Source organism: Perca fluviatilis, chromosome 17 (assembly GCF_010015445.1).
Source record: "Perca fluviatilis chromosome 17, GENO_Pfluv_1.0, whole genome shotgun sequence".
NCBI lineage: Eukaryota > Metazoa > Chordata > Actinopteri > Perciformes > Percidae > Perca > Perca fluviatilis.
In genome coordinates, this window is record NC_053128.1 from 32,770,569 (window position 1) to 32,791,637 (window position 21,069).

General features: G+C 39.7%; 1 protein-coding gene across 5 annotated transcripts in view; it reads right to left on the bottom strand.

Annotated features, from left to right (window-relative positions):
- Positions 1-20,126: 20,126 nt before the first annotated feature.
- Positions 20,127-21,069, bottom strand: part of LOC120545725 (RNA-binding protein 33-like) — a 61,231-nt gene continuing 60,288 nt past the window's right edge. For all 5 annotated transcript variants that reach the window (XM_039780282.1, XM_039780285.1, XM_039780284.1 and 2 more), the window contains one exon: positions 20,127-20,714. In XM_039780282.1, coding sequence (XP_039636216.1) covers positions 20,278-20,714 — 437 coding nt within the window. In that variant the 3' untranslated portion in view covers positions 20,127-20,277. The remainder of the gene's footprint in view (positions 20,715-21,069) is intronic.

Genomic DNA, 21,069 nt, shown 5'->3' on the forward strand with positions numbered 1-21,069 from the left:
TGCTTGAATTTGTCATCATGCAACAACACAGTCTCACTCCCTACTCGTCAAATGTATGACGCATGGTCAAGGACCCTGGCGTCAAGTTTCAACGAAATAGGGGTACCCTTGACGTTATTTTTCGACGAGGGGGTCCGTCAGATAGACATTCATGTTATTCCCTCACCGTCGGATATCGACGAAAGAAAAAAACACGCCCCCGCCCCTTAACTCGAAATCTGTGACAGTTATTATTGGTATTTTTAGCCCAATAACCAATGTTTTAATCAACATTATTCACAAGATATTATCATGGTTTATATGTATTTATTTTAATGTTATTATTTCGGTCTATTTCGGTCAGGTAAGCTGGGTAGCTTTTTTGTTGATTTATATTTTTTAAACTATAACGCTACATCTATCAACATTTATTTAGATGTTATCATGATTTTCATTTCTTTATTTTAATAATATTATTTCGGTCTTATTACTGGTAAAATATTACAGAATATGCTGTAATTAGAACATTACGATATGATCCGAGCTGGACGCATTCAAAGCCGATATCCCCCAATGCAATGCGGCCATTCATTTCAAAGAATCGGGCAGCGATCAGCGGGTATTTAACGCCAGGATCGCTTCAATATCCATATATACAGTCAGTGATTGTGTCACCAGCAACAACACGTTGCTCAGTTTTGTTCCAGTAAGTTATGAACCATAATAACGTTTAAACGAATCCGCGGAAAACTCCGGAAGTGACGTAGTACGTCCCGCTCAGCGGATACGAAGATAAAAATATATAATATTCGTAATATTAATGTTTTTTTCTAATGTTGTATTTGAAGAGTTAAACAATAAAGATAGTTATAATATTAAAATACAGTTTCATTTATTTGTCTACGTTTAAACGAATCCGCGGAAGTGACGTGGAAATTCCATATCTCGTCTGTGAAAGAATGTTCCACGTTGTACGTGAGAATTTACACAATAAAATACTAATAATGAAAAAATTGTGTTTTATATTTAGCACTTTGATTTGCCTTATATATACTATATAAAAAACCTACAGTTGAGTGTTTAGAAATACAGCCTAATGGCTTGTTTGACTAATTTCCATTTGTTTTGAATTGTACTGTTGTGAAAAACAATAAACTATATACAAAGAGAAGCATTTTTTATTTTATTTTCCATGCATAGTTATTTAAAACGCCAATTTTCTAATTTTGCAGTTGATGAATATTAATAGCAAAGACTAAAGGGGAAAAACATGAGTATATTTATGTGTGGGACTTAGTTTGATTTAAAATCACACTGCATTATTAGTTGTTTTAAATAAATTACTTTTTGAAATATCAATTTATGGTAGGCCTAACATATTAATTATTATATTCAGAAGATGATCCTCATATCAATCACCGTGGTTACAGCTTGTAGCCTTTACTGAGACTACCTTTTCAAAATTAAGAAGGGACTAGTTTTAGGAAGCATTTTCAGGAAATTAAAAGGATAAGCAGATTTTTGCTGAGGTTTTTGTTCACAGAGTAAGATGTATATAGCTTTGTTTGGGTATTTATACATATACAACATGTGTTTTGGCATTTTTGGCACACTTCTACCTCAGCCTACTGCACAAAGACAAAACTCACACATCTCATTCAACCATTTCACAAGCTGAGAAAAGGGTCATGACATGGGTCAGAGCAGTGGTTCCCAACCTTTTTTCCTTGGTGCCCCCCCTACTCATGTGTAAGAAAAGCTGCCCCCCCCTTTGAAACTGAAGTTGAGATAACTCTCGAGATAGAGCTGGGTCAGAGGATATCAGAGGTCATAAATAATGAACCAATCGGCTCTGCTCCTATAGGCCCAATGGTGTTCATATGGACAACATGCACCTTTGGCTGGAAGGTCCGTGTTGAAAGTGTGTCTTATCATTTAGAGCAGACACTCACGGTGAATCAGATGGTTTGTGTTATACAAGGCTGCATTACAGAGCATATTAATATGACTGTCATGAAGGTTGTGGAGAGGAATAGAAACCAGTCTCTCCAGGCAAGCACACAGAATGTGGTCTGCTCTATCTTTATTCTCCATGCCAAGTATGAGCTCTTATCCTCTGGCAGAAGATATGGGTGAACTTAACATTTCTAAACTATAGGCCTAATATGGACCTACCTCAATTAAAACTTTAAATAATGTTGCTTGAGATTGAGGGTGTGCAATAGCTTCATGATATGAAGCATGGTTGCGTTGCTCTTGTCACTGTTTGTGAAAGATGAGCAATAGATTGTTGCTGTGTGATGTGCTTCAGTCTAGCCTATATCACTTTGTTCATGTTGTTTTTTATTGTAAGTATGTCAGCTGTATGATAAACAATATGTCAAGTGTTATTTGTGAAGCATTTGAACTCAAGGCAAATATCCCTCTGGGGACAATAAAGTATCTCCTGCTAAGTGGTCTCCATGATGTGTAAAAATGAAAACGTTGTCGTAGGACTATAGCAAACACATCGTTGGAAAGGTCTCAAGAGAGGAACATATGTCAGTCTGGAGAGGATACATTACTCCTGCTTTGAAATATTGACCTCTGAACCTTCAACCCAGTCCATGTATGAAGGCTTGTCATTTAGCAACAGAAGGTGCTACACACATAAGACCAGCTGTTCTAGAAAGCTCTGGACCTCAGCTATCATGTAGCTATGGTCACCAAATTGTACCTACTGTAAGCACTGTCAAATATGGTAATAAGCTATTTTCACCTATTTAACGATTCGATTTTTAAAATCTGATGACACCAGTGTGTTCTCCATCGCAAAAAACCCCAGGGTGTATCCAAAATTATACACTGCCAACTTCTACTTATGAGAAATATACAAATATACTTTAAAACTACAACTCCCATAAGAAACGCCACAGAAGCTGTTACAAAGCTTGAGCACTTGTAGTTCTTCCGGGGTCGGTGGGGGGACTCGTTCAGCTCCTGTGTTTCTGTCTGTCTGCCGTAAGATGGCTTGATTCCATTTCAGATTGAGGCCGCCCGCCGGCCGGCCGAGCACACAATATATGAGACAAATACATGAAACTGTATTTTATTATTATAACTATCTTTATTGTTTAACTCCTCAAATACAACGTTAGAAAAAAACATCAATATTACGAATATTATATATTTTTATCTTCGTATCCGCTGAGCGGGACGTACTACGTGACTTCCGGAGTTTTCCGCGGATTCGTTTAAACGTTATTATGGTTCATAACTTACTGGGACAAAACTGAGCAACGTGTTGTTGCTGGTGACACAATCACTGACTGTATATATGTATATTGAAGCGATCCTGGCGTTAAAGACCAGCTGATCGCTGCCCGATTCTTTGAAATGAATGGCCGCATTGCATTGGGGGATATCGGCTTTGAATGCGTCCTGCGAGGATCATATCGTAATGTTCTGTATTACAGCATGTACTGTAATATTTCACCGGTAATAAGACCGAAATAATATTATTAAAATAAAGAAATGAATACCATGATAACATCTAAATAAATGTTGATAGATGTAGCGTTATAGTTTAAAAAATATAAATCAACAAAAAAGCAACCCAGCTTCCCTGGCCGAAATAGACCGAAATAATAACATTAAAATAAATACATATGATAATATCTCGTGAATAATGTTGATTAAAACAGTGGTTATTGGGCTAAAAATACCAATAATAACTGTCATAGTTTCGAGTTAAGGGGCGGGGGGCGTGTTTTTTTCTTTCGTCGATTTCCGACGGTGAGGGAATAACATGAATGTCTATCTGACGGACTCCCTCGTCGAAAAATAACGTCAAGGGTACCCCTATTTCGTTGAAACTTGACGCCAGGGTCCTTGACCATGCGTCATACATTTGACGAGTAGGGAGTGAGACTGTGTTGCATGCAAACATGTTGGATGTCTCTTCTGACATATTTCACATGTGCTTTTGTTATCACACATTTTTGAGTGATGACCAGTCTTCAAACATCCAAAGCAAAGTTTTTCTGCTTGCACAAACTTAACACGATCTTGAACCATCCTTTCAACAAACTTCCTGCACTTAGCAAGGACGTGTCCTGTTCTTTTGCAGAAGATGCATGATGAGATGTTGCTCTGAGTTGTGTTTGTGGACAGTGTCTTTGCTTGAATGGTTTGACTTCGCAGTTGCTTTGGTTTCTCGCTTTCTATACTCTTAAGAGCTTGCATTGAGGAAAGAGGATCACAAGCGAGATCGGCTTCCTTTGATATAAAGTCTACAAACACTTTGAATGGAGGGTACTCAGAAGTTGCTTGTCTGGCTTCCATGGCTTTGCGGTTCCAACTGGATACCAGCCAATCCGGCAACTTCAGCAGAAATGTTTGACTCTCATTGCAGTCATTAAGAACATCCAGTGACTTAATGTGGGGCATTGCAGCTTCGCAGCTCTTGAGAAAGTCTGCAAAGTCCCTTAGCTCACAACCATTCTTAGAGCTTACTTTTGGCCATCCGTGCAGCTTGTCTCTGAAGGACTTCCCAATTATGAATGGATCTCCGAAATGTTTTTCCAACAGCTGCCAGGCTGAGTCATATGCCGCACCAGTACCTAGGAGGAAAAATCCTTCAACAGCTTTCATAGCTCCCCTAAGTACTTTCTAGTAATACAGTTTTCATTCTTCTGAATGTTTTTTCCTGTCTATATAATGTTTCAAAGGATAGGCGCCAGTCTTTGAACTTCAAAGGATCTCCAGTGACTACTGCAGGCTCTGGTGTTGGGAGATGATTTGAACTTATGGCTTCTGCAACAGCATGTTGACCAGATCAGAGCTATTCTGCCCGTGTGGCATGGACATTGAAGTTGGTAGGGCTTGTGGCACAAATTGTGGACTTTGAGAACCAGGAGCTTGACTTGTAACTGGTAGGGTTGGAGGAATAAAGGAGGGACTTAAGGCATGGAGGGCTTGTGTTGCGACTGGCAGTGGTTGAGGAATGACTGGGGAACTTGTGGAGTTAAGAACTTGAAGTTCTCCTGCTGGTTCAACTTCATGCAGAAAGTCAGTTGGCTCAATGCTTCCCTTCGACTTGATCCGTAGACCCTTTTTGCGTTGCGCAGCATTCAGCTTCTTCATTTCCTCTAGGCGTTCAAGCTTTCTACGCTTGTCTTGCATCGCCTGTTTTCTAACTAGGTTCTCAGATTCAAATTGTGCCAGGAGCTGTTTACCTTCGGTTTCTAGCCTTTGAAGCTCTGTCTCTTCCCTTTCTTGTTCATCCAACACTGCCAAAACTTCCTTGGATGCGGCAGCTTCAGCTGCAGCTTCGTTTCTTCTGACTGAGTGAATGCTAGAGCGAGTAGATCCACATTTTGAATGACGAGAGCGTGACTTTGATAAAGAATCTGTTGAGTCTAGGATGGAGCCGACATCGGGCCAAGGTTCATCCTCCTCATCTGCAGTATGCCCTTTAAGTTGTCTTTCTGCCCTTTGAATGATGAATCCTGAAAGAGATATGCACAGGTCAACTCTGCGTCGCTGGCTTGGTTCGGGAGTTTGCATTTGACGTAACTCTTCATAAATGGCTTGTACATCAGAACACGTTCCTTTTATGTTCTTAATCAGTTCATTTAATTCTTCCTCAGAGGCCGCATCAGTCAATATCTCCTTGCCTATTCTTGCATGATACTTCCATTTCTCATGGATGATTCTGTACCGACGCTGTACTCTCTTCAGCCTTTCTTCTTGAAGTTCTTTTCCTTTCTCTGTTAGTGTTCGGGTTCTTTCACTTCTTCGTATTCTTTCCACTTCTTCTGTAGACTCAGTGTCTGTAACTTCGGGTTGAGCAGGTGATGGGGTATTTTCACGGCAGGTGCTCATGTCTGACATTTTGAGATGGCTATGGTGTGTGTAATTATTGAGTTAGATTTATATTAGGCTGTGTGAATGTGGGCTACAGTAAGCCTAAATGTGGGATACTAGGAAGGTTAAAAGCAATATGAATTAACTGTGTGAAGACTAAATGAGCCTAATTTTTAAACTTAAACTTCAATATTGCATCAATAAACTGTATCAGAATGTATCAGAACTTAGCTACACTTCAAGTTGACTTCAATTTCAAAACATGAAAATTAGACATTACTTTGGCAAACTTCAATATTGCATCAAGAAAACTATCAGAATTTAAACTTAACTTCACTTCAAGTTGACTTCAATTTCAAAATATATGAAAATAAGACATTACTTTGGGACAGATAAATACCTTGTACACCTTAATCAGTGAGCTTAGAAATGAATTATTTAATGTATCACTTTACATAAGAAATATTTTCACATCAGCAGAGGTGCCCTTTGAACTTCACTTAAGGTGCTCTTTAGGCTTGGTTAGCATTACTCTCCATTAAGCACAACATTTAAAATCTTGATTCAAACTTATGTTCTTTTCTTTCACTTTAATACTCAAACTTATTCACTCCCTTATGGAGTTAAATTCCCATTTACCTTGTAGCATGTAACAGCTAGAAACCACAGCACAATAGATATATCCCCAAAACATGTAGCCTAGGCACTGTAATGCAAAGTTAATAGAGCTGCGAGTCCTTAGTTGCAATTTCCAAGTTGAACCACTTCTCACCACTTTAACTTGACTGGTGGAGCGCTTCTTGGCTTCAACTTGAAAGGTTGCGCTTTCAACACAGTCTATTCACCGTTGCTTGCATTCGCTATGGTAACCACGTCATGGGATCGCTTAATCTGATCTGCTGGATGAGTCGGTACTCACGACAACACAGACACAGGTTGGTTCTTTGGAACGGGCGTTTATTGCTTTGCTCTTCTGTCCTTAATGCATCCACATCACGCCGTGAAAACTACATGAATGAACACAGTAAGCACGTCCAATTAATTATACATTACCGAAGAAAATAAAGTACAAATTCCGCTTGGCGAGAATATAAACAAAGTTTCACATATAAGATAAAATACCACCTTGCTGCTTGTCCTGAAAAGAGGTTCTTAAATCCTCGGAAAATCCTTCACAGTTCGCTTTGACCTCCGACAACAGTGAAACTCCAACTTAATTAGCAGAGCGCCGTAACATGTGCACACCTTAGGTTTCCTTTTGTCCATTGACAAATTCCGCAGCAGCGGAAACCACAACAGAGAACTTTTGTTCCGAGAGAAACAAAAACACAACGGACTAAAATCTAACTATTACATCACATTCATTTTAACCTTTACATTAACACATTTCCTATTTATTTACTGTATGAGACTGAATATAAACTATAAATTTACTATGAATTTTGCATTAATTATGCATCATAAACACAGCACATATTTAACAGCACTTACAGGTGTGTTATACTTAGCAACGGTCTGTTATCAAGAAAATAACAGACCGCATTGTACATTAGAATATAAGCAAGCCATGTAATAAATATATATATCAGTAGTTTTGTCACCAGCAACAACACGTTGCTCAGTTTTGTTCCAGTAAGTTATGCATCGTAATAACATTTAAAAAAAATCTGCTGAAGACTCCGGAAGTGACGTTGTAATTACCGCTCGGTAGGTAGAAAAGATACAAATACATAATATTCATAATAATGATGTTTTTGTCTAACGTTGTATTTGAGGAGTTAAACAATAAAGATAGCATCAATAATAAAATACAGTTTCATGTATTTGTCTCATGTACTGTTTGCTCGGCCGGCCGGCGGGCAGCCGAGATCTGAAATGGAACGAAGCCCACTCACGGCAGACAGCAGAAACAGGAGCCGAACACGTCCTCCCACCCACCCCGGAAGAACTACAAGTGCTCAAGATTTGTAACAGATTCTGGGCCGCGTCTATAGTGGGAGTTGTAGTTTTTAAATATATTGGTATATTTCTCATAAGTAGAAGTTGGTAGTGTAGAATTTTGGCTACACCCTGGGGGTTTTTGGGATGGGGAACACACTGGTGTCATCAGATTTTAAAAATAGAATCGTTAAATAGGTGAAAATAGCTTATTACCATATTTGACAGTGCTTACAGTGGATAAACTTTGGAGACCATATCTACATGATAGCTGAGGTCCAGAGTTTTCTATAACAGCTGGTTTTATGTGTGTAGCACCTTCTGTTGCTAAATGACCACCCTTCAAACATGGACTGGGTTGAAGGTTCAGAGGTCAATATTTCAAAGCAGGAGTAATATATCCTCTTCAGACTGACATATGTTACTGTCCAGGTTGAGACCTTTCCAACGATGTGTTTGCTATAGTCCTACGACAAGGTTTTCATTTTCACATATCATAGGGACCATTTTGCAAGCTATACTTTATTGTCCCCAGAGGGATATTTGCCTTGAGTTCAAATGCTTCACAAATAATACTTGACATATTGTTTTATCATACAGATGACATACTTACGATAAAAAAAATAAACAAAGTGATATGTAGTCAGATTGAAGCACATCACACAGCCACAATCTATTGCTCATCTTTCACAAACAGTGAGCAACACACAACCCTATATGCATCATATCATGAAGCTATTCCCTGCAGCCTCAAGCAACATTATTTAAATTAGGGCTATAGTTTAGAATTATTTAGTTTACATTAGGGTACCCATTTCTTCTGCCAGAGGATAAGAGCTACTTGGCATGGAGAATAAAGATTGATCAGACCATATTATCTGTGCCAACTATAATCTGTCCCAGCCACGCTCGCGTCTAAAGTCAAGAGGGGACCGTGCCTTCGCTGTTGTTGGTCCTATAGTGGAATAGCCTCCCCGTCTCCTTGAGATCGCGGTCCTCTTTACATGAGTTTAAACTCAAACTAAAGTTTTATCTCTTGGAGCATGCATTTCTCAAAATTCTTATTTTTATTTATGTTTTCTGCTGTCTGAAGGATGTTTTATTCTATTATCTTTCCTGACTCTTGTTATGTGAAGCACAGTGGTCAACTTCTGTTGTGTTTACTTGTGCTATACAAATAAATGAAATGAATGAAACTCCTCATTTTGTGAAATGGTTGAATGAGATTGTTGGTATGGCACCACATTCTGGTCTCTATTTTAGCAGAATATGCAAAAGTACTTGTGTCTGTGTGCAGTAAGCTGAGGTATAAGTGTGCCAAAAATGCCAAAACACGTTTGTGTACACGTACCTATACAAAGCTATATAATAAAACCTCAGCAAAAATCTGCTTAAAATGCTTCCTAAAACTAGCCCCTTCTTAATTTTGAAAAGGTAGTCTCAGTAAAGGCTACAAAGGTTATAGCTACAAACTGTAACCATGCTGATTGATATGAGGATCATCTTCTGAATAATAATTAATATGATAGGCCTACCATACATTATTTTAAAAAAAAAGTCAGTTATTTAAAACAACTAATAATGCAATTGTGATGCAATTGCATTTTTAAATAACTATGCATGGAAAATAAAATGAAAAATGCTTCTCTTTGTAAGTAGTTTATTTTTTGTTTTTCACAACAGTAGCCTACAAGTCAAAACAAATGCACATTAGTCAAACAAGCCATTAGGCTGTAGTTCTAAACACTCAACTGTAGTTTGTTTATATAGGCCTAGTATTTTTCTGCGACAAGGCAAATCAAAGTGCTTAGCATAAAACACGATTTTTTCATTATTGGTATTTTTATTGTATAAATTCTCAAATACAACGTGCAGCGATTTGTTTTATTTTTTTACGTGCAGCAATCTTTTCTATCCGCTGAGTGGTAATTACTACGTCACTTCCGGAGTCTTTAGCTGATGTCATTTAGCAACAGAAGGTGCTACACACATAAAGCCAGCTGTTATAGAAAACTCTAGACCTCAGCCATCATGTAGATATGGTCTCCAAAGTTTACCCACTGTAAGCACTGTCAAATATGGTAATAAGCTATTTTCACCTATTTAACGATTCTATTTTTAAAATCTGATGACACCAGTGTGTTCCCCATCCCAGAAAAACCCCAGGGTGTATCCAAAATTCTACACTACCAACTTCTACTTATGAGAAATATACCAATATATTTAAAAACTACAACTCCCACTATAGACGTGGTCCAAAATCAGTTACAAAGCTTGAGCACTTGTAGTTCAACCATCGTTGTTGTATTCACTATAACAACGCTCTACATTATCCCTTACGTACATTGAAGCGATACTGGCGTTATAGACCCGCTGATCGCTGTCTGATTCTGTGAATGAATGCCCGCATTGCATCTTGGGACATCGGCTTTGAATGCGCCCAGCTCGGCTCGTATCGTATCCTACTGTTCTGTCTTATTTACTGTAATATTTCACCGGTAAGACCGAAATAATATTATATGACCGAAACATATTAAATGCAAGGCGGTCCTTCTTCTCGGACATTATTGCTAAAAACAATAATAACTCATGTGCTTTGTTTGCTACTGTCGATAGGTTAACAAACCCTCCAGTACCAGTAGCATCCAAACTTCTTTCCACCGAGGCCTGTAATGAATTTGCCTCCTTCTTCAAAGACAAAATTCAGAAAATAAGACATTCAGTGCCTCCATTTCAAGTACAGGATATGTGTTGTCACAGTGCCCAGGTAAAACAAATTCCAATGACACAATTTCATGTTATGCGGACGACACACACATTTACATAACCTCATCGCCAGGGGACTATAATCCAATACAAAAACTGATTAAGTGCATTGAACAAATTAACGACTGGATGTGCCAGAACTTTCTTAAATTAAATGAAGAAAAAATTTAGGTGGTTGTTTTTGGAGCAAAAGAGGAACGATTAAAAGTCAGCGCTCAGCTTCATACGACAATGTTAAAAACAACAGACAAAGCCAGAAATCTGGGTGTCGTCATGGACTCCAGAAAACTGCAGGTCTGCCGCAACTCTCACTTCTTTTAAATCAAGGCTGAAGACCTTTCTTTTTGATGTTGCTTTTCTTTAAATAATTGTTCATTTCTTATACCGCACTGTAACTGATTGCATTGTGTGGGCTTAATAAGAAATTACCTTTTACGAATAGAAAAGGGATTTCTTAATTTCTTATACTGCACAGTAACTTTTATTTTCATATTCTATCTATTTTTCATTTTGCGACTACATTTTTAGTCATCACTGTAAATTTTTAACTGCTCTTTAATGTTGTCATCATTATTCCAGATTGCATTGTGTGGGTTTAATAAGAAACAAGCTTTTTCCAAGAAAGAAACTAAGACTTATAGTGACGACTATAAAATAACAGTATGTTAAAATAACAGTACTTTTTCCATACCAAGATGGGTGGCAAGAAGGATCAGTTTGGAACTGATAAAGTCCTCTGGGAGGCCAGGTTTGGAACCTCAGTTGCAACAGAAAAAGAGTTAAAGTATAAGTCTAAGTCCTGCCTTCCAGGCACCGCTGCCTGGAAGGAGATATGTGAGGGCTTAAAACACAGATAAACCATCAAAGTAACATCACCACGGTAAGCAGTGTTGTGTGTGACTACTTTTTTCGGGTAAAAAGTAGTGTAAATTTGGTAACAAATTTGGTAACAAAACTTAGTTCCTTTTTCAATTTGGCGCAACGTTACTTTTTCCAGGGATAGATTTGACAGCGACACTGCCTACTTAGCTGCGCGCTTGCACAATAGTCACAAGCTCCATGGTCGTACATTGATAAATGCAGCGGCTGGAAACGATCATAATTTCAATATCACGCCCCAATATATTCTTGGTTTTGAGGCCTCGCCCCTGCAATGTATGACATGGCGAGACATGATCCGGCTGAGAAGCGTCACTTTTCAGATGTCTGATGTCTCAGGTTCATTTGAACCAACGTGTGTACTATTTGGCAGCCTGAAAACTGGTATTAAAGGCTGTAGAAAGAAGGCGGAATGGAAAGAGATCACTGATGTGGTCAACAGTGTTGCTGTAGTAAATCGGACTCCAGCTGAAGTTTATTTAATTTATACATCCTTGACATATGTATGTTATAGTCCTAAACATATTATACAGGCTTATATTGCAATCTCTTAGGCCTACATAAATACACAGTAGCAGAGTTTATGCCTTTTAGAGTACAAATGTTTTTTTCATGATTCAGAACGAGGCAACAGCTGTGAGGAAGAGCGTGTGTCCTCCGACCCCCATGCTGGACCACCACCCCAACCCTGTCTCCTGACAGCAGAGGGGCTGGAAAAACAAGCCAAAATAATTGTCAATGGCAGAAATAAATCGTTTCCTGAGTATCATTGCCAAAAATAACACTATACCTTTTACAAGCGAGAAATAATATCCTGTCTCCTTCGTATAGCCCCCAGTTGAGGCTGTGCTGGACACTGCTCTCTGGGCATCGGGTCATCTGGCTCCATCACTACATTTATGGCACCCAGTGTTCCTGCGCGATGTTGTGCAGAACCACACAGGCTAAAACAATTTGCAGACTTTTTCTGCCATTTATAGTAAGGTCCCCCCCGCTGATGCAAGACAGAGCCATCTGCCCTTAATCAATCCGATGGAGAGCTCCACCGTGGCACGTGTGCGTTGTACCGGCGCATAGAGGTCTTCTAAAAGAGCCAAATCTGCCATTGCTGATAAGTGATCAACTGATGACTTTTCTTTCTCCTGTTGAACTGATTATATGCTGCACCGCAAGTCCACACTGACTCGAAAACTTGCGTACATGAGTTCAGACCAAACGTCAGGTTTTATCGCAGCCTACGCTCACACTCAAATTGATAAATGCCGAGCTTTGCGTAGGAATTGGCGTACGCCCGTCCTACACCTGTTTTATGTCATATGCACGTTTCATAAATGAGGGCCAATGTCCTTTAGTGCAGACTCAGAGGTACTTGAGTACATGAGATCAGGCTCAGAGTTAAAAGTTCTCAACTGTTTCCCCCGCGTGAAAGCTGTGTTCATGAAATACAACACTGCCACACCATCCTGTGCACCGGTGGAAAGGCTGCTCAGCCTGGGAGGTCTTGTGCTCTACCCCCAGAAGAAACAGACTTTCAGATGAATGTTTTTTAAAGACTGCTCCTGATGAGGTATAATCACCCATTTTGTGCTGATGTGGAATAGGTTGCCTGCCACCCATGCTGTAGACATAGCTCAAGCCTATGCCTAATATCCTCTTTTCTATCTGCCATCATACTGTGAACAAGTGCATATTCAGTTAACATAGCCTTTTTTAATTCTGAGACTAGTCATGCTTTAGGTGCTTGATTTTATTTTGGCCAAAATGTCTTTTTCCTAAGGAGCCTATTGATACTATTTTTTTATAATTAAGAGCACAAAAGAAATAGCCGTTATGTCTTCCATAGTACAACTTTAACGCATGCGCTATGCCTTATGTGCGCGCACTCACATATCAAAAAATGCATTCCCGATGGTGACACCAAGTCCTCCCGGAGTTGAGCCTTTTGTCATTAGTTTTGCTTTCAATAACTCTGTAAATGGTGGCAGTAAGCCAACAGCTACATGCAAGGTGTGTGGCACCGGATCAACAATGTGGAACTTCATCAGGCATCTCCAATATATTATATATAATTATAGTTAGTAGTAGCTGAGGCTCAGACATCCATGGTGCACAGGAGGCGGGATGCACAAATCCATCTCCCCAGGAGCAAACGCTGTGTCAGGGGGGCAAACTCATGTGATGCGTTAATTGATCCCGTGGATGATTTGTAGGCTATTAAGTGAACAAGGTGTACCGCGGTCCACCAAACACTGGGCCGTCTTGACTGTCTTAATTCTGCACATATTTCTGTTACTGTAGTCCTATTTACTATTTCATTATTTCATCCATGCGTGGCGCAGCGGATCCATGCGCACTGTCACCTGCCGTGGAGACGCTGGCCTCACAAACCTCTCCTCCTCTGAGTCGGGTCTCCCTCGCGCTGGACTCAGTTTCACTGAGCCTACTAACACTTAGAAAATAAATAAATGGCATTACATCAGTGAGTTCAAATTGCTTATTGTGTGTAATTTGGACTGACGCTGCGTGCGTGCAGTGAGATGCATGTTGTTCTGTAACTGGTGAGGCGCTGCCACTACTCTCTTGATTTCCACTTCAACATAGACATTTTTTTTAGTGAAAGAGACGTTACATTTAGCATATATCATCATTATCTTTATAGTTGTATCCATATGATGTGACAGTTAATATTTCACCAGGTCCGAGGGTTAGAGGGATGTGTTAAGTAGACCCCATAAAGTTCTCCTACAACTGATTTTGATATTGTACAGTATGGATGGTAGCTACAGGACATGCTTTGAATTCATAAGATTTAACAATAGTAGTTAATAGTCAATAGTGTTAGGGAGAGATCAGATGGCCAGAGACTTGAGACTCGACTTGGACTCAAGCTCAAAGACTTGAGACTCGACTTGGACTTCCAAAAAATGACTTGTGAACATCTCTGGCCTACACATTTAGGAACAGATATTGGGTTCTGCCCAAAAAACAAACATGAAAGTAATGTAAAAGTAATGTAAAAAGTTACTTTCCATAGGGGGTAACTAAGTAAAGTAACGGATTACCCTTGTGTTGTCTTCCCGTTAACCTTGAAAAAAATGTTGATGTGACCCGAAGTCAACACAAGGGTTAAGAAGTAACGAGCAAACACTACTTTTTAAAAGTAACTTCCCCAATACTGAATACCAGTGTTGTGGAAGTTTCCTTTGCAGCAGGGGAGAGTTTTCAAATTTTGTAAATTGAAACAAATAAGACAGTCGGAGACTAAACCAAGTTTTTTAGTATTTTATTAAAGATATATTTGCAAATATAGGAGGAATACAGATTCACAAAAAGCACAAACAGCTCAGTGTGGACAGATTCTTCAAATGAGTAAGAGGAAACCGTGAGCTTTAATGAACACTGGAAAAGGGGAGTGACATTCACACATGATCTTTTCTAAACATGACTTTGCATTTTCTTACAGGCACATAAAGATATAGATCCTGCCAGACACTTTCTAAAAAGACCGGAAAATGTAATAAAACCTACTTCATCTAATCCTTTGTTCCCTACTTCCACAGTTGGGGTCACGCTCCCCGTACATCTAAACTGAAAAGGGAGGGATGGATCTGGGGAAGGAACATTGTTCACTTGTGGCCTTGTAGATTATCAGTTCACACAAAGGGCATACACATTCGTCTTCCAGACTCTCTGTCTCAGCAGTTAAGCAGAATCAAATCAACATGTGAAACTTTCAATAATGTGAGAGAATGCAATGTGCTAATAAAAAAATAATAATTACAAGGAATAATGCTTAAATGTAATTTTCTGCCATTACACCAGTACCTCAGAATGATACTAAAGTACAGTACTGGAGTAAATGTCCGTAGTTGCTCTCCAGCGTGTAGTAATCCCACTCCACCCATGGTGTATTTGTGACCTTTCAGTCGGTCTTTAAAGTGCATCCCGCTGGTTTCATGTCTCTCTAAGACATGTGTCAAACTCAAGGCCCGCGGGCCAAATCTGGCCCCTCGCAGATTCTGATCCGGCCCGCATATCAAATTAGGTTCACAATCAATTTTGGCCCACCTAGTTGTGCGCCAAACCAAAAACATTGTAAACTGTTTTTCAACTTGCAATTAGGTGACACTCAAAGCAGAATTTGGCAAATTTGCCGACTTTGAGACTCAGAAATTCCCACAGAAGCAGAGAGTTTGCATGTTCCAGCTGTGAAAGAGCTTGTTGTGGGTCAGCTGGGTGGTAGCCTACTTAGAAAATGTAATCATTGTTTTGCTTGATTTGCTAAATTCTAGGATGGCTTTGGAACATTTTCGCTGACTTTTTCAGGGCTTTATGTGAACCAAACTGTAAGTGAAAAGACTATATGAGACATGCAATAATTGAGTCAAAGATATTTTACTTTTTCAATTAAATAAAAGCATGTTGATATACTCCACGTCTGGCCCTTGATGTGATTCTCTTTTTCCAGTGTGGCCCATAGTGACATTGAGTTTGACACCCCTGCTCTAAGAGAACATCTGTGCTGATGGACGACACTGATCATTATTATTACGCTGCTTTTACATTCACAAGAATACCACACTATGAAACGAGAAAAAGAAGCTCATCAGTTATTTATAGCTCCAGTCAAAGCTCAGTTATCCCCGAGGCAGAAGCTTGAGTCGCTGTAAGGATACAGTATTAATAATAGGAACAGACTTTATTTAAAACAGCACCTTTCTTACAGAGGGGTAAGGCTCAAAGTGAAGAAACAAGATGATTAAATAAAAGTTAAAGTTAAAACAACAAGGGCAAATACTGCCTCAACATTGCTGCCACAAATACTCACTAGAGCATAAAATGTGGATTAATCCTCCGCTCCAAACGGCCTCCAAGTCCAGCTGAGATGATCACACTGTTAAACACACAACTGTTCCTTTACTCTTAATACTTTAATTACATTTTCCTGACGATACTGTAATGGCAAAATTAAATTTAAGCATTATTCCTTATATTCTTATTTTTTTATTAGCACATTGTATTTTCTCACAAATACTGAAATCGAGTTTATCTCATTCTCACGTTGATTTTGATTCTGCTTAACTGTGGAGACAGCGAGTCTAGAGACGAATGCGTATGGCCTTTGTTTGAACTGATAAAGGTACAAGACCACAGTAACCTATCCCTCTCCCAGATCCGTTCCTCCCTTGCCAGCTGAGATGTACGGGGCATGTGACCTCAGGGAGAAAGTGGGGCACAGGGGATTAGATGAAGTGGCTCCATGAGGTCTCTTGAGATATAGCTGTATCTTTATCTTTATGTTGCCTGTGAGAAGATGTAAAGTCATGTTAAACAAGAACATGTGTGATTGTCACTCCCTTTTCCCTTGAAGATGCATATAAGCCTAGTGTTTCTGTTCACTCATTCGAGAATCTTTCCACACTGAGCTGATGTGCTTTTTGTGAAATTGTCTTCCTCCTATATTTGCAAATATATCTTAATAAAATACAAAAACCTAACTTGGTTTAGTCTCCTACTGTCTTTATTTGTTTCACTTTACTAAACTTTGAAAACTCTACTCCTACTGCAAAAGAAACTTCCTCAATACGTACACACTTTTAGAAAGAAAGACAGAAAGAAAGACCGAAAGATAAAGAAAGTTGATTTGGATTGTTTCCACTTTCTAAAATGGGCTCTTGATTTATTTCAAGTGTTCATTTTGGACCCTGAACGTGAGCTGTAAACGTAGAAAAAGATATTTGTTCTTAAAGGGGCCCTGCCATACAAAACCATTTTTCCTTGCATTTTTTTTAAATCTGTACGGTCCATATGTGTGTGTGTTATGTTGTGAATGTGAAAATGAACTGCTACCTCCTCTGTCAGCTCTAGCCACTGAACAGAAATAAACGGAGAAATCTGACCAATTACAAAAGCTGGGGCCTGTACCATGATGGTAGTTGAACAAACTCAGGGTTGCAGGATTGGTTTAGAGTTGACAAAACCAAACTGATGCAATCAGGCTCTATTGGAACCATGACGCAGCTCATCAACTTTCTCTGTCAACTCAGGCTTTGATCCTTAAACTCTGATTACTCCCCGCGCGCGAGCACATAAAAGAGTGACGTCTGCACCGAACAACCAATCACATTCGATATTGATAGAGCGAGAGCAATATATTTTTCCGCGGAAGAGCAAGAAATTATTCTTCAGAAATATGAAGAATATAAAAATGTTTTTCAAGCACGCAGTAATACCGTCTCTGCTGCCAAAGCAAGAGAACAATCTTGGAGGAAGATTGCTGATTGCGTTAATGCGTAAGTTAAAGAAATACATTCTATAGGCCATGTAAAATTATGAATATAGGCTAATCATATTAAAAATGTATTAAATAAAATGAAAATATATATATATATATTAAAAACCATTCTTAACATGTAGCTACTGTAGACTATTGTATAATACTTAAGTGCTCTAAGTGCAAGCTGCTTTTTGAAGGAAAAAAAAAACTGATTGTGAAAGGTTAAATTTGTTCATGTCACCCTATCAATATATCTTACCGGCAATTTTATAAAATCCCTCTTTTATGGACATGGTCGTTAAATGTCCAGGGAACACAATGAAGCTATTTATGTACCCCTGCAGTGCGAGGACCACCTTGCAATTGGTTCGGCACACGTGTTTTCCCCTAGGTTCTCCGCATCACCGACCGCATACAAGTATGTACCACTTGCAACAAAAGGGTTAGGGTCTAACAATTTGCACTGAGATGTCCACAGGATTTGGAAGAAAAGGTGAAGCCATTGCAATGATTGCAACAGAGAACAGAAGCTGGGAATTAATTACGTCACCTATATGTTTCTTTGCTCACCGCTGATTGGTCAAACTTCAGACTGAGATCTCGAATCCAGAACATAACCTGCCCCGGAGCAGGTTAGCCGTGCAGCGTAAGATACCATGACAACGAACACCGATTAAAGCCGAGCTACTTTCATAGTACCTAAAACCCAGGGTTGGTGGAAACTAAACTGAAACATAGCTGGCTAGCCACCTAAACCAGCTTCATGGTATAGGCCCGTGGTCAGTCTGACATCATGTTGCCTGAGCTCATTACTATTCATGAGCTCGCCCAGTTGGGCTGGGTAAAGGATGCCGACAGCCAGGCTCTCATTGGCTAGCTGTTAGCCAATAAGATTCAAACAGCTTAGCTCATTGAATATTAATGAGAACTGGCAGAAATCGAGCTGAGTCTTCCTGCAGGCTTTCTATACCACGCTAGAATGGCTTGAAAAAAGGTAACCAAGGTTACAGAGTCCATGGTAGACCTTCAGACATTACCACAATGTCATGAAATATGTGTGGCAGGGCACCTTTAAACCAAATCGTAGCGATGCACATGTAGCCTAAAGCTCTCCGGAAGAACTACAACTCCCATCATCACACAGGCAGCGTGTCAGAACTCAGTGAAGATTTATTAACACAGAGGAACCAGGACACAGATTTACACTCAACAACTACCAGGTGGGGGGGGGGGAAATAACACATTTGGAACAAACAAACCCTCGTGCCACACCTCGCTTTCAAATTACAACAAGTTGATCATTCATAGAAAGCAGTGGCGATTTCTTTAAGACTGCAAGGGAAGCTCAGCTTCCCCTAAAATTTTAATGGTCAAATATGTACTATTGTGTTAACATTTTATTGACTAAAATGCGTTAGAATACGTTCATCTCGAAGACGAGTTGGTTCAGAATTGGCTGACTCGATTTCCTTCTCATACATTCCCGTAGCGTCTCAGTGCATTTCCCTGTTGATGCCTTGCATCCGTTGACTTCAACGGGGCTGCTTTGAGCAGTTTTTTTCAGTGCTTCGAAACTAGACGGTCATTGGATAAATGCTGCGATTATGTCCCGCCCACGGACGCTCAGCGTCTCTGGAGGTCAATGGAGCAGGGGGCTGGCCTGGACGCTGGGCTTCTGCGTGATGATTGGAGGACTGTATCTCCTTTTGATTGACAGCGATTTTGTACTATAAAAAGTCGAAGCTGTTCAACTTCAAGCAGAGCTCAGCTCAGTCCCATCGCGGATTTTACAAGTCTAGCTGAAAGATGAACTGCTGCAACCTGTTTCTTGGTATTTGCTTGGCGAAATTGCTAGCCAATTTTCATCATACATTTCATACAATTATACACCACATTCCTTGTTTCAGTTTAACCTAATTCCTACATTTCCTCCTTTCGAGTTTAATATCGTTTCGTTAGATTGTTCATTCATTCATTCATACAGTAGGCTAGGCTAGTGTTGTAGGGGTGAGCTAGCCAGCTAGCAAACTGCACAAGATGCCAGACACTGCTAATATTGTCGACCTGATTTTGGCGAAGCCATTTGAAAGTCTTCCTTATGAGGAGAAACTTATAATTAAACAGCAGGGTTAGATCAACACTTAAGATTGATTTAGTGCAAAAGACAGGGCAAAGTAACAGGTCTGTTCAGCTCTCCTGGTATGACAAAGTTAGCTGGCTGTGCTGTGTCAAAGAAAATGTACTGCCTGCCATTCCTCTTGATGAAACCTTCCCATGGATATTATAAATTATAATAATTACATTATTATTTATTATTATTATACAATTAAATTATTGCATTACTATTATATATATATATATATATATATATATATATATATATATATATATATATATATATATATACAATATTATGATATTAACATAAATAAATGGACAATTTGTATGATGTAGGCCAAAAATGAGCTTCCCCTCTTTGAATGACCAGCAGCCGCCACTGATAGAAAGGAATTAGAAAAAAAAGTGACAAAAAAAAATACATTTCATGAAGTTATAGATGCGGTCAAATATTGACCAATTATTTGTCCTTTTCATACTAATATAAAACGTGATATGTCTATAAAAAAAGGGCGTGTGGCGAGGAGGCCGGGGTGCCGCAGGACGACGTCGGTGTGGACGGCCCGGACGCGACGATGGCGGCGGCCGGGCCGTGGCCCAGAACGAGGGCCGTCCGGTGCGGTTTGGTGGTGAGGGACAGCGGCTGCAGCTGCTCGGCGTACGGCGAGGTGTGTGTCGCCGGTGGTTGGCGTAGCCGGGGAGTCCAGCGAGGAGGCGGGGCTGGCCTGGGACAGGTGGGTGTGTGTCAGGTGGGAGACGGGGTGCGGCTGGGACAGGTGGGAGCGGGGCAGTGCGTGCGAGTGTGTGTGTGTGTGCGCGGTCTGCTGTGGGGGTGGAGCGTGTGCGTGAGGCGTCTCGTCAGGCGGACCGCGAGGTCTCTTCAGCTGCAGCGGGAAGTCCTGTTCAGGATCTGAGGAACAAACACACACACAGAATTAGAGCTGGGCGATATAGAGAAAATCCTATATCATGATATTCTTGATCAAATACCTCGATGTCGATATTGCGACAAAATTATATATTATTATATTGACTATTGGTGCTTTAACAAAATGTTATTTACACAATGAGATTTTTGATAAATAATCACCAGAACTGATTTAATGACTAAGTGGGTAAAGGCAAATAACAGAACAGTTATAACAGTCTGGTAAGTTCAGAAAATGACATCACTTTACTGTAATGCAGCCTTTAAAACCAGGAAAAGACAACATTTAACATATTACAATATCCAAAATCAAAAAAAGCATTAGTATGCCATTATC